The sequence below is a fragment of the Falco peregrinus genome, chromosome 1 (assembly GCF_023634155.1).
Source record: "Falco peregrinus isolate bFalPer1 chromosome 1, bFalPer1.pri, whole genome shotgun sequence".
Classification (NCBI taxonomy): Eukaryota; Metazoa; Chordata; class Aves; order Falconiformes; family Falconidae; genus Falco; species Falco peregrinus.
This window is the reverse complement of record NC_073721.1, coordinates 68,790,395-68,803,001: the sequence shown is the minus strand read 5'-3', so window position 1 is coordinate 68,803,001 and position 12,607 is coordinate 68,790,395. Positions and strand designations below refer to the sequence as shown.

At 37.0% G+C, this 12,607-nt stretch overlaps 1 protein-coding gene across 13 annotated transcripts in view; it reads right to left on the bottom strand.

Annotated features, from left to right (window-relative positions):
* RALGAPA1 (Ral GTPase activating protein catalytic subunit alpha 1) overlaps positions 1 to 12,607 on the bottom strand; it is a 132,900-nt gene that overhangs the window by 74,628 nt on the left and 45,665 nt on the right. For 6 of the 13 annotated variants that reach the window (XM_055793090.1, XM_055792721.1, XM_055792827.1 and 3 more), the window contains 5 exons: positions 9,520 to 11,088; positions 7,502 to 7,626; positions 5,036 to 5,252; positions 3,710 to 3,883; positions 100 to 252 (listed from right to left, as the gene is read on the bottom strand). In XM_055793090.1, coding sequence (XP_055649065.1) covers positions 100 to 252; positions 3,710 to 3,883; positions 5,036 to 5,252; positions 7,502 to 7,626; positions 9,520 to 11,088 — 2,238 coding nt within the window. The remainder of the gene's footprint in view (positions 1 to 99; positions 253 to 3,709; positions 3,884 to 5,035; positions 5,253 to 7,501; positions 7,627 to 9,519; positions 11,089 to 12,607) is intronic. The other 7 variants (XM_055793147.1, XM_055793215.1, XM_055793268.1 and 4 more) reach the window with 3 other exon arrangements.

The window sequence follows — 12,607 nt, the reverse complement described above, 5'->3', positions numbered from 1 at the left end:
AGGATTGTTTACAATGTGTAACTGTGATACTAGCTACTTCACTATATTGCATTCGAAAGAAAGAAAGAACAGGTTTATATTTTCTATTCCAGATATTGCCTAGGTCATCTGGCGTCTGTAAAACAGAGTGGTGGAGCTTCTCATCCAGCTGCAGATCCTTCTGCTCAATATGATCTGCATGAAGAGTGGCAGGAGAGGGTGTCTGTGATCGGGATCCAAGAGCAGATTGGATTGGAGAAGCACTTTCAGAGCCTGCAAATGCAATTTTTTAACAGTTACCTTAAAAGCCTTTTCTATTTTCTTGAGCTACTGAAATGTTGTCTAAACACAGCATTAAAAAAAAAAACAAAAAAAACCTGAGCTACTTTTATGTATCAAGTTGGGCCAAGAAAAGATATAAAAACTGTAAGCAGATCTCCCTGTGAGTGGTGCTCTGAAAGAAAACAAATTACATGCAGGAAAGCTGAGTGATGAACATCAAAATCAGACAGGTAAATGGATTAACAGAGCTCTATTTTAGGTCCAAAAAATTATAAATGTGTTTCCTCTGCAGCACTTTCAGTGTTCTGAACCAGTCACATTTCCCTCTACATTCCCTCAGCAAGAATTTTCTCCAGCAAAGTGTTTAAGCAGACATTTTCCTGGAACAACTGTTTTTCCAGGAAAAACATGCAAGTTAATTTATAAATAAAAGCTCAAAGCAGTAACTGACAATCAGTAACTGACAATCTTTGATGTTTATCTGCTGACTGGGCTGAGAAAATCCATATGGAGGGAAAGTTCTGTACAATTAGAGGAATGTTATTTCCTCAAAGACAGGAAAATAAAAGTGTTTGAATGGCAGTGCTGCAAAGGCATTTTTCGATGATCACCACTGAGCAACCTCTCTAGGCAACTATTTGGTCTCCTCTACTGAGAGATCTGCGGAGAGCGAGCAGGTACTTATATTTTTTTCTTCTGCACTACCTTAGTTTCACTTCCTGAATTTGCCTAAAGGTCCTTATAAAAAGCTGAGTTCAGCCAGAACAGTCACATGGCAAAAAAGAAAAGAGAACAGATATTCACCACATACTTCCCTACACATCAGCATGTTAAAATGGAATAATTCAAATCTGTTCATCTTGACCCTTAGATAAGTGCAACTGGCACCCAAAAATATTATGCATGAAGTTCAGTATTAGAGATAGACTGAACTTTATGGACAGCAATGAAAAAGTGAGCCTTTTAAATTTGTAATTTTCCCAGGCTGGCTGAAAAGTGTTCTTTCTTGCGAGGAAAGCAAATTGTTTAAAGAACTTGACAGAAAATGTCAGTGTTACCAGAACAGAAATTGTGGTAAACAATCTTAATTACATTGTTAAACTGAAAAAGTCTCTATCTGCTTTAAATGGCAAAAGCAATGAAGCTTTTAATATCAATTTAAATCAACACTTCTATGCAGGAGATGGGCACTACTGCTTCACACAAACTACTGTTTCATGCAACAGGTAATGATACTCTCCTCTTGCTACTGACCACTTGTTTTCCACATGCTCACAAAGATAACGGAAAATACACATTTAAAAGATGTTCAAATAAATGTTTTTCTACTTCTCTTCCATTCTGCTCATTAAGTGGGGATGGATGAAAGTAGATCAAGAGAAAGAGTGAGAACGAGCAATGGGGAGGAGAGAAAGTGATGGAGAGTGGGACAGAGAGGGAAGGAAAGGGAATGATATGGAGAGAAAGAGTGGGCAGGAGAGGGAGGGAAAGGGACCTTCATATGATGGAAAAGCATGGACAGAAATAATTGTGGAAAAGTTGCCAAACTACTGGAGTCTTATAAGAAGCACTAAAAGATACTCCAGCATATGTGGGTCCAAATTTGACTAAGACTACTATGGGTCCAACTTCTTCTAGGACTAGTAAACAGCAATCAATAGTAAATGCAATCATTTGCTAAGAATATGAAATGATGCGTATATGGCAACAAGAAATTTTCCTTCCTCAAATGTTCAAAGCAAAACTGTTTAGAAACAAGTGGTTTTCTGCGCAGCAGAACCACTGAAAACTCATTTCTTATGAGCATGTTTTGAGGTTGAGTTTCTGCACAGATTTGTTGGTATCTAATATAGTGAATTCAATTGCAGCCTCCCTGTCATGGGACTCTGCATAAATGCAATTTTCACTAGACAGCTGCCTCTCTTTCATCAAACTTTGAAGAAAATAATGCCCTTCTTTTTTCTTGTATGTCAATTTAGCAGAAATTAGACAATGAGGTCCAACACTGTTGGAGGCGTGGAACGGTCAGACAGAGACAGACAGTGTAACTGCACGAGTCTTGATTCCTCAGGAAACCCAGAGAAATGCATGTGACACACAAAAACTGCCTCTCTAAAACAGTGGTCCAAACAACAAGAAAAGACAGCCACAGAATCTCTCACTGGACAACTCAGTCATTAACTGCAATCTTATCAATTCAATTGTAGTGCAAACTTGGACAAAAATACCAAACAGTAATGGAATTACTAACATATAAAACCAAACAAACAGAAAAAGAACAGATTTTCTGTGAGGACTGCCAACAAGCACACAGCAAAGAGAAAAGAAAAAGAAGAGAACAGAAGTCAAGCTGAACGTTGTTGAACAAGCTGAACAACAATGTCCAAGAAACCTCATACCAGGCTTCTTTCAGCAGAAAGGCAATTTTAGAAAGTGAAAATTGTGGCAGGGGAAGTAAAGATGTCTTTCAGTATCTTTGAAAATGCAGGGTTGGTTTTCTCACAGAGAACAAGACACTATGTAGGTGTAAGCTTTCACCAAAAAATAGGTACTTGTTCCCAGGGCTGTACTAGGAAAGGTAGTGTGTAACAGTTATGGAACAAGGAGCGTGAAAATTATACGGACATCTTTACTTCTCATGTATAAAATATGGCAAGAGAATGTTCTTTCAAATACTCATCAAAGAGGAAGACTCTCTCCTTCAGAAAGGAGCCCATCCAATCGGGGTTAACTGCATCACTTGGTGGTTGCTAACCTAATGGTTACTCTTTCTTCTCTTTCTCAAAAAATTGTTGCAAAGTAAACTGGTGGAGCCTCAAGCTCATCAACTGAGGCTGTGAAACACTGCTTCCTAACAGGCTTACTTTTTCATGAAAACAACAGGGAAAGTGCTAAAAGAAGAATTCTGAAGTTACACAAATGGAAACTGATCTCACATGGCACAGTAACTAACATTTTGCATATTAAAAGCCCCCAGTTAGACAACACAGAGGTTAAGACAGACATATGTAAAAGAATCCCATAATAATTCAGTGTGATACAGTATTTTGAAAGACCACTGTCAAAGCCTTCCAAGGAAAAAACTCTTCCTGAAAATTAGCAATTTGACTACCAGTAATGAAAGGACACTTGTAAGAGATCTAGCAGACATTACGCGGTAAGAGTTTTCTCCGTGGTAGTTTTATAGATTTTCTCAGGAAGCGTTTAAAATACATTTAGCACCAAGCCAAGGATCATATGGGTAACTTAAGTCAGACAAACCTTTTCCACTTATGTTATTTCACCCATTACTTTTCAACAGCAATCAAAAAGTAACTGAAATCCAAGAATCATCTTATATAGAATACAGATTCATTGCAGAAGCTGGAACTTGAATTCTTCAGGATGGATGGAAAATTTCTGAAATAAATGTGCTTTTTTAAGGTGGGTTTTTTTTTAACTACTTTACCAGTAATAGTTGCAGCTTCAGCAGACAATGGTTGCTGATTGAGACTACTTGTTTCCGAATCTATGTGGAGTGTAGTTAGACTGGCCACTTCTTGCTCCTCGGCACTCTGTTGCTGTGCTGAAATTGCATCGTCAGTGGAAGCTGGTGTCCCTGCCTCAGTGCCAAAGCTGAAATCTGTATGAGGAAAGCACTGTATTAACTTACAACCTAGAAATACCACTAATACAAAAAACCAAAAGCCCAGGACCTCCAAAATCCTCTATGGCAAACTTGTATGTGTATCTCCTATGCTACTAACACACCATTGCAAAATTTACATAAATGTAACAGCAGAAAGTAATTGACTAATATGAATATTCTCATTTCTGTCCCAAAACTGTGACTGTACTTCTGCAGAAGACATTCCTATTGTATGTCCTGTATTCTGCTTAGTTGCTGTAAGTGCACCCACATGATAATAAAGTAAAAATAAGGGAAACACACATTAAGGAATTTATTTGCAAAAATTACAATCTGGAAGAAATATCCAAGTTGGTTGCTGAAGCACCAACTTCCAACTAAAAATATTATGGCAAATAATATTCTAACAAATGTTTTTTCAACACTAAAGAAAAAATGTCATGGTAAAACGTGGGTTTAAATACCATCACTTAATTGCATAACATCTACGTATCTAAACCCTTGTAATTTGTTCAATAAATTCTACCATACAAACATAATTTCTCCCATAATTCATGAAGTCGTAATTCCCAGCAACCATAATAACCCCTTCTGTTGAGTAAGAGTGGGAATGGATAAATGAAATCAATAAAAAACATTATGTTATTACATAAAGCACACTAAATTTAACAAAGCATACTAATTTTACCATGATATTACACTCAGTATCTTGAGTAATCTATAGCTACAGAAAGACCACTGTAAAAATATTAGAAGCCCTTCTTTAAGTTTTACTTAAATGTTTTCAAAAGAATCAAAATAACTTCCAAAACAAATAACCTTTCATTTCATATTTTGCACAAAACAGACGGATACAGTCCAGGGAGAAGACAATATTGCTTTCTAACTTCTGTTTACTGTTGTTCTGCTTTTTGCACAGTAGTATTCCAGTTTGTTTAGTACACTATAAACACAACAGCCTCTCTCAAGAACTCTGCTTGCTCCATTAACTTGCTAATGATTTCAGTGGGAAATCAAAACGAGCTCTCTTTACAGAAACCTGCTGGCATGCAACTTTACAACAACAACAACAACAAAACAACAAAAAAAGGGAAATTCACGAGCAACCCATCAAAAATGCTATGACTTATGGAAAAATATACTTGCTTTCAAATTTGCGGCCATCATACTGGAAGGCACTGAAAGAGTCGGAGTGGCTGTCTGAACTGATGAGGTCACTGCTGCCTGCGCTGGCAGGGGATGTCCATTCGGAAGGCACGCCTGGGTCATCTATAGGGCGCATTTGGTTCTGTTTGTTCAATATATCAGGAAGGTCTTTAGGAACTTCCAGGCTGCCAGGACTGCTTCCTCTTCTTGTCACATTCTAAACATTGAAGAGCCATAAATTATCTTACAATCTTGGATGGCTTATTTACATAAAATGGAAAAAGCAATCCCACATTTGCAAATGTCAGAGTGGAATGAATAGTTCGCAAGTACCTAAACCAGAAGTTGTCATCATCCTACATACATAGTCAGGACTTTCCAAAACCCCAGACACGCAGCAGTAAGGTGAGGAACACATGCAGTCACAGAATTTCATAAATACAAATTTTATTTGCACCATGAATTTTTGGGCATATACCTTAAAAGGCTAAGATTCAGACTAGGATGTGCCACACATATATTAGGTAAAAACTGAGAGTGAAAAATAGTAAAAATAGTGCATTATCTCCATATTATGACTAAATTACTAAAGAAAACTTCTTCACCTGGGTTCCAGAAAAAAAAATGTCAAGGAATTTTGTGTTTTCTGACCTATAGGCTACCATGCTATACGGAAAAAATCTAATGTACAGCACAAGCAAATGAATTTACTAATTCATGCATTCATTTTTCTCATGATTAAGCCAAAACTTTGGTATTGACTTAGACACCAAAGCCAGCATATAGCAGAAATAAGGCATATAGATTTGTTCACGAAAAAGTAAGGTGGTTCTATCTGTAGTCTTTCTTTAAGGCATTTTTTTCACAGTAAGATTGTTTGCTTGAGAGGAAAGATAAAAGTAGAAAAGCCATTTTATGAAATGGCTTGAAATCTTTATGCATTATGAAACTGAAGATGACTTCCTTTTACACTAGGCCCTGTCACTTTTCTATTCTTCTGCTACCCTACTACTAATTAGAGATTTACTCTAACTGACAAGCTTTTCATGATACAAGGTTTTAGCATTCAATAGGAATAACAACTTTAAACTAGTCTTAGTAAGTTGGTACTGTCTTTTAAGAAGGCACATCTATTTTTGTGTGCTAGATTACAAAATCAGTGGCAGTTTCAAAATATTTATTCAGACTTATCTTGGCTGTTTTTTGCTACCTAAGAAAAGTATCAGTTCTCTTGTCTGAACTATTAATATTCAATATGCTTGCCCATCTATGTAAAAACAAACAGTATTCCCTCTCCTTCTCTCTTCCGTGATCACCTGTAATGATTTCTGTTTTATTAATTTGCAGACTAAGTTAACTTTTTTTTTAAAGACTTCAAGTTAATATTTTTGTCTTGTAACTCCGCACTTAATAACAAGAACAGTTTGCACCAACAGTAGTTTTATAAACATGAGTTTAATACAAAAGAAAAAAAAGCATATCTGTGGACAAACTCTATAGGTCCTCTCTTCCCATTTATAAAAGGTGATGGTAAATAACAAATTTTTCTAATAACTTTGAAGAATCTTTTTCTGCCCCTTATTAGCAACAACTATACTTGTTGACAACTTTCTACAGGAGCATGTCTTAAAATCACTTTCTTAAAAAAAAATCTTTAAAATTTCTAAGCAGAAAAAAGAACTGAACAACTTTGAAATGCTACATTAATTTGTTATCCACTTGTTCTTGATTTGCAATATTTTTTTAGTACTTCCCTTTTTGCTGCTAGTTAATAAAACACTTATTTCCTCAGATCAGTTGTCTCATTCTGTAAGCATTCAACAGTAACCAGAAATTCTTAAAACTGATTAAAATTTCTCATTACGAATGACATCACATTCAACAACACTTCTGAAGTGTTGGAAGAAAGCATACGAAAATTGTTGGTTCAATTAGCAGAGAACTATTCATAAAAAATTCCTCAACACTTGTAACTGAAATAAAAAAATGAAGGAAAAACATAACACCGGTGTAGTTTTGTAGTCTCTTGCACTGACTATACCTGTAGAGAATAGTACCATACTGCAGCACCGTACCTAACTACATACCACACCGAGGACTGCAAATTCACACATGAACTATTATTCTGAAAGTATCTGTGTACAAAGATATAGGTGCAATTAAGGCTGTTTTATTAAATGAAACTATTCATTTGACAGTCTGTGCTGCTTCCACAATGAAGATTTAATAGATATGACAACACAAATGGCATCAAATGTCATGAATCTATGTCAAAGGCAAGTGATATTCTTAATTCTTTCCCATTCATAAAATCCAGGAGAAATACATTTTAGTAAACTGATTATAAAGTCATTGAAGAGTTCACACATATAAGCAGACTTACGTATTACTTATTGCATATATTACATATATGCAGACTTACATTTTACTTACATATTACTTTTAAACAGAAGTTTAAAGGCTTACCAGTGCACTACCACTGCGGAGTCTCTCAGCTATAAATTCATCCATGAGGTCAGGAACATTTGTATTGCTACTGCCAATATCACTATCAATAGGGTGCAGCTTTTGACTCATGTCCTCTCTATTAGCTAAAAGCAAATGAACAACTGTATATAGTAAAGAATGCACAAAGACATTTCCAAACCAAAAGGTAACAAATGAAAAAAAACCTGCTAATTAAAAGAAATTAAAAAATAAAAATTGCCAAACATGCATTTTAAGAATTTCCCTCTTTTAAAGCAGATTCTACTTTAAGAATTAGTACGGCTTCTTCTTCCCACTAAGCAGGGGTTAGTCGATTTCCAATACCACCTTTAAGAGCAAGAAGCTTATAGGTAAGCACTACTCAAAGTTGTTAATGCTTGTTTTAAGGATACAGCGTATATTCTTCCTCCATATCACGACAAATAAGTAACCAATCCTAAAAATTTTATAAGATTCCTACAGACTCCTTCATTGCATTCCTAATGAAGAGCAATGTAGTGGAAAAAGTAAACTAGGTTGTAACGTCCTAATGACAAATGTCAACATGGCACTGTATACAGCTAGTATAAATAGTGCAAAGAAAGTACTGTGTAATAAAATTACATGCTAGTACATGGAATGAAACCTCAAACTCTGGTCAACGGTTATGAACAATTAATTAAATCCACTCATTTATCAGCATTGTATTTTTGATATAACTATACTGTTCATATTTAACTGTGGCTGTTACCCTTGACTTCGTGATCTTCACCTTTGAAGCCTTCAAGTTATTCCAGTTCATGTTTTCTCCATAAAAAAATTTTCCCTCAGGGTCATCTCTCACAAGACCACAGTGTAGCTAATTCTAACAATGAGGCTCCGTTAAAAATTACAGATTCCAAAGAAGTGGTACTTCTAAAATTAGTGCTTTCTAGACATCTCTTTTTTCAGAAGTCCAGATTCTGCAGGGAAGCAAATCGCCTTTTTGAGACCCGTGACAGTCCCACTCTCCTGGTGCTATGCTTACAGACTGCCCTCAGGTGGCATTAACATCTCGATGCAGGATGCATTACAGAATCTTCTGTTAATCATGCCAGCATAACAATGGGGAAAAAAAGAAACCTACATTACTGCTGAAAGTTAATTTGTTGTTCATTTAAGGTTATGTGAACTAAGACAATGGATATTAGAATGACAGCCTTCTTTTTTGATCCGTCCACAGAGGTCTCATAGTTAGCAGAAGAAAGGCTAACATGAGACCTTCATGAACATCCATGATTCGAGGAAAAAAGAAAGCAATGAAAGATGTTGCCAAGATGTAACTGCATCCATTTGGATGAATGAATACAGAAAGGCCTACAGCACGGTTTGAAAAAGACTCAAAAAGCCCCTTATGATTAGACTCACAGAGAACTGTCATAATGAAATTCATTTCCATTTCAGACTATTTGTTAACGGTTAACTAAACTGACCTCCAAATGTAAATTTGATGGGCTTTTTTGTTTTGGAGGAGGAAAAGGAGGAAGAGGAGGAAGAAGAAAACACACTAAATGAACCAGAAATACAATATAGTCCAACCTAGCTGGTCAAGAGCCAGGTCCTTCTGACAACAAACTACACTCAGAGTGGAATAGCAGATTTTGATAAAATATGCATACGCCAATCATTTAGTAGGCTGAATTTTAAGGCTCTGCACGGTAGATGAAAATTCAGAACGCTCCAGGCTTAATCCTTTATTAGGTCATTTACTGTCTCTTCCTCTTCCCTAACACGATGGTCTTCAGCAGCAAAGAGGTTCAACTAAATATCTTGAAAAGGAAAATTAGTAATTTAAAGTATGTAAAAGTAACTTATGCTGGGAGAAAAATCAGCTGGCTGTAGGCGCATGCATAACCAAACAGGGAAAGCAGTGATCATCCCAAAGCCTTTTGATTGCTTATCAGAGCTTGCTTCAGTTGCATTAAGCCAAACTGGTGCTGCCTTTCTCCTTTTGCGCTCTGCACACTGTTAGTGCTCACCTGCAGCTTTCCTTCCAAAATAGCCCATTACATGACTGTACAGATCCCTCAGTGGAGCCTCTGCTGGCATTCTGTTCTGCCTCTGTGGGGAAACATTTGCCTTCGGCTTCGAAAGAGCATGTACAACAGTTTTATAAACACCACCCAGGGAGCCCTGCTGTTGTGCTGACTCCTGACCTGATGCTCTAAAGGCACTACGATTATGGAACTGATTAACTGCGATACCTTCTTTTTGCAACATGGCTGCTTGAGTTTCTGTGGATTCCTTAATTTGCTTGCTGCCAGCTGGAGCAGCATTGATTGCATCTAGAGGTCTATATATTCCAGGTTTAACCAGCTCCGTGACAGCGGATGAGCTGGCGCTTGCATTGGTAGTGCTGTTGCTGCTACCACTACTGCTACTACTGAAGCCACCGAGTTTACGAAGTCTTGCTTTCCAGGCAGCCTCTTTGCTCTCAAGAGGATTGTAAAATTGAACCGATTCTGTAGATGGCCTAAAAGTAACATGAACGCTATTTCTTTTTTTAGTCGTTATTTTCATGATTTTGGCCCTATGAGTTACGGTTTCAGATATACTCCTTTTAGTTGGTGACAGTTTGCTTGTGCCTGTGTTGTGAGGCATCTGAGGGTTAACTTGTGCTTTAGGTAGAATTTTCTTTGCATGTGTAACACGTGAGATGGTTACTTTTTCATTACACTGGGCACTTTTATGCTTTTCAGCTACCGCTGCTTCCACAACTAAATCTACATCAGCTTCAGTGGCTGCTTGCCTGTACAGGTATCTCTTCCCTTCTTTGCTGCTAGGACTACTTGACCCATGATCAAACACACTTTCATACTGTTTATCAATATTTAACTGTCTGGCTTTATCAAGCGCTTGATTTCTTGTAAAAATGTCTACTTGAGTAGGTGCAATATTACTTATAAAGCCACTTTGGTTTTGTTCTAGGTGCAGCTGTGTGTTATCGGCTCTTTCTGTAACAGTGATGCTATTCGTGCATTGACCAGTCTGATCTCTATTTTCTAATCCATCCAGTGGTAATCTATCATTCCTATTTACTGATGTATCACCTTCGTGAGCAGAAGCCTCAGATTTATCTATCTCAAAGTTACCGCAAAGTTCTTCTTTTTCTTTAAGGTATTCTCTCAGAGAGGAAAGGAGATCATCTTCACCTTCAAGGTCAACATATTGGCTTTGTTCAAAGGCTGTGTTTGCAAATTCTACCGGCCCTATTAAATGACAAAGATGGTCATAAATACTATCCCCAACTTCCAAGGAGGACTCTCTGCTATTTGTATCAGTGATATGGCTTTCAGTGGATCTATGCATTGAAGAGGTCTCAGTGGAACTCTGTAAGCTTGGAGCATGATGGGATGAACTGTCAATGACAGGAACTGCACCTTTGGCTCGTTCAACTGCGAATGGTTCCAGGATGTCAGAGGTGCTGCTGCTTCGTGGCAGTGGCTGTTCCTCATTTAATGCACCAAAAACTTCACTTGGAGCATCCTCACTCTGTGAAAAATGTCTGACTCGAGGTGGACGTGGAAGAATTTGAGCATCATCAATGTCTGCAGGAAAGAAGTATATGTAACACGCACTAAAATTTACATACAGAGACAATAATTAGTTACCACCACATCATGATTACGTGACTTTAAAAAGCCAGGAAAGTCCACAGCCTTGTTTTCTTAAAGTACAACAAAAATACTTTTTCCAGTACTAGAGTGTTAAAAACACACGCACATAATATCCAGTACAGAATGTAATATAAATGAGTTAGACCATCAGAACACAGTTTTAAATGTTAACATGCATGAGAACGAACAGTGAGACCATGGAACGTTTGGAAATACAGTTAAAGCTAGGGCTGTGCCAATAAGTTCAGTAATCCAACCAATATTATTCCAGCTATCTTGCTCAGGAAATGGATACCTGGAATACAAATTAGCTTAACGGTAGTACCCTTCACGGAATTTTCATCTTCAGAAAAATGCACAATTCCAAAGAGAACAAGTAAGTTTTCTGGAAAATTAGAAATGTCTACTGAAGTGGTAAACTATTACTTCTTCATAACTTGTATGAATAGGTACAAATGACTGAAATATCAGAAAGAATACTACCATACAATTATGAATATTATAGCATACATAATACAGTAATACCAGATGACACCTAAATAAATACATAATACCTAAAGATTGAAGCTTTTAAATGACAGGGAAGAGCTGGCCCTATACAGAAGACGACTACACACAGTAGACAATTTAAAGATATACCCTTTTTCCCTACGAGGATGTTTTGTCTGTCATCTTCAAAATGCAAAACTAAGTACTTGATGGAGGCTTACCTCCCCCTCCTCTTCCAGTTTTACTCAAGCACGTGACATTTCTGAGAATTACCAAATTAAGGACTCTGCTACTGAAAAACATCCTGCAGCCTCACAACAGTTAACATTAGAATAAAACCACTTTCGTTTATGAAAAGAGCAGAACATTTGTTATGACCATTTAAATTAGCGATTCCTTGTCTCTGTTGAGACTGCTAATACGTTAGCATCAGTACAAGTCATAGTTAACTGTAATGAAAGCTGCAGTTCCTATGGGGATCACCTAGGAACTGTAAAGAGGTATCTTCAGCCTGCTTCACATCACCCACCAGGATAAAGAATCCGCATGCTCCTCTTCAGATTTCATGATACATTACAGAAACACTACATACTACCAAATCACCGTTGTAGGCAAGACTAAGTATCTCTTAAAGACAATTCAACTAATTGCAAGAATTTGCGCTACCCCTTGCTGTCTTTTTACAGGATAGGCACTTGAGCAGTAAGGTAAAAACAGCTTTGTCAATTTTCTATTGTTTCTTTTTTACAAGATCCTTTATTCCCCAGAGTTATTTTTAACTACCTACAACTTAAAAAGTTGCAGATATGCTTTTAAAGTCAGGAATAACAATAAGAAGCTTATATGAACATCCACAAGAGTTACTTGCCACTATGAACAGACTTACCTTGTTGTTCTGTCTAGAGGGTTTATCTTCAGGTCCGCAATGGTGAATTTACTTAAAATCATCACAAAATTTAAG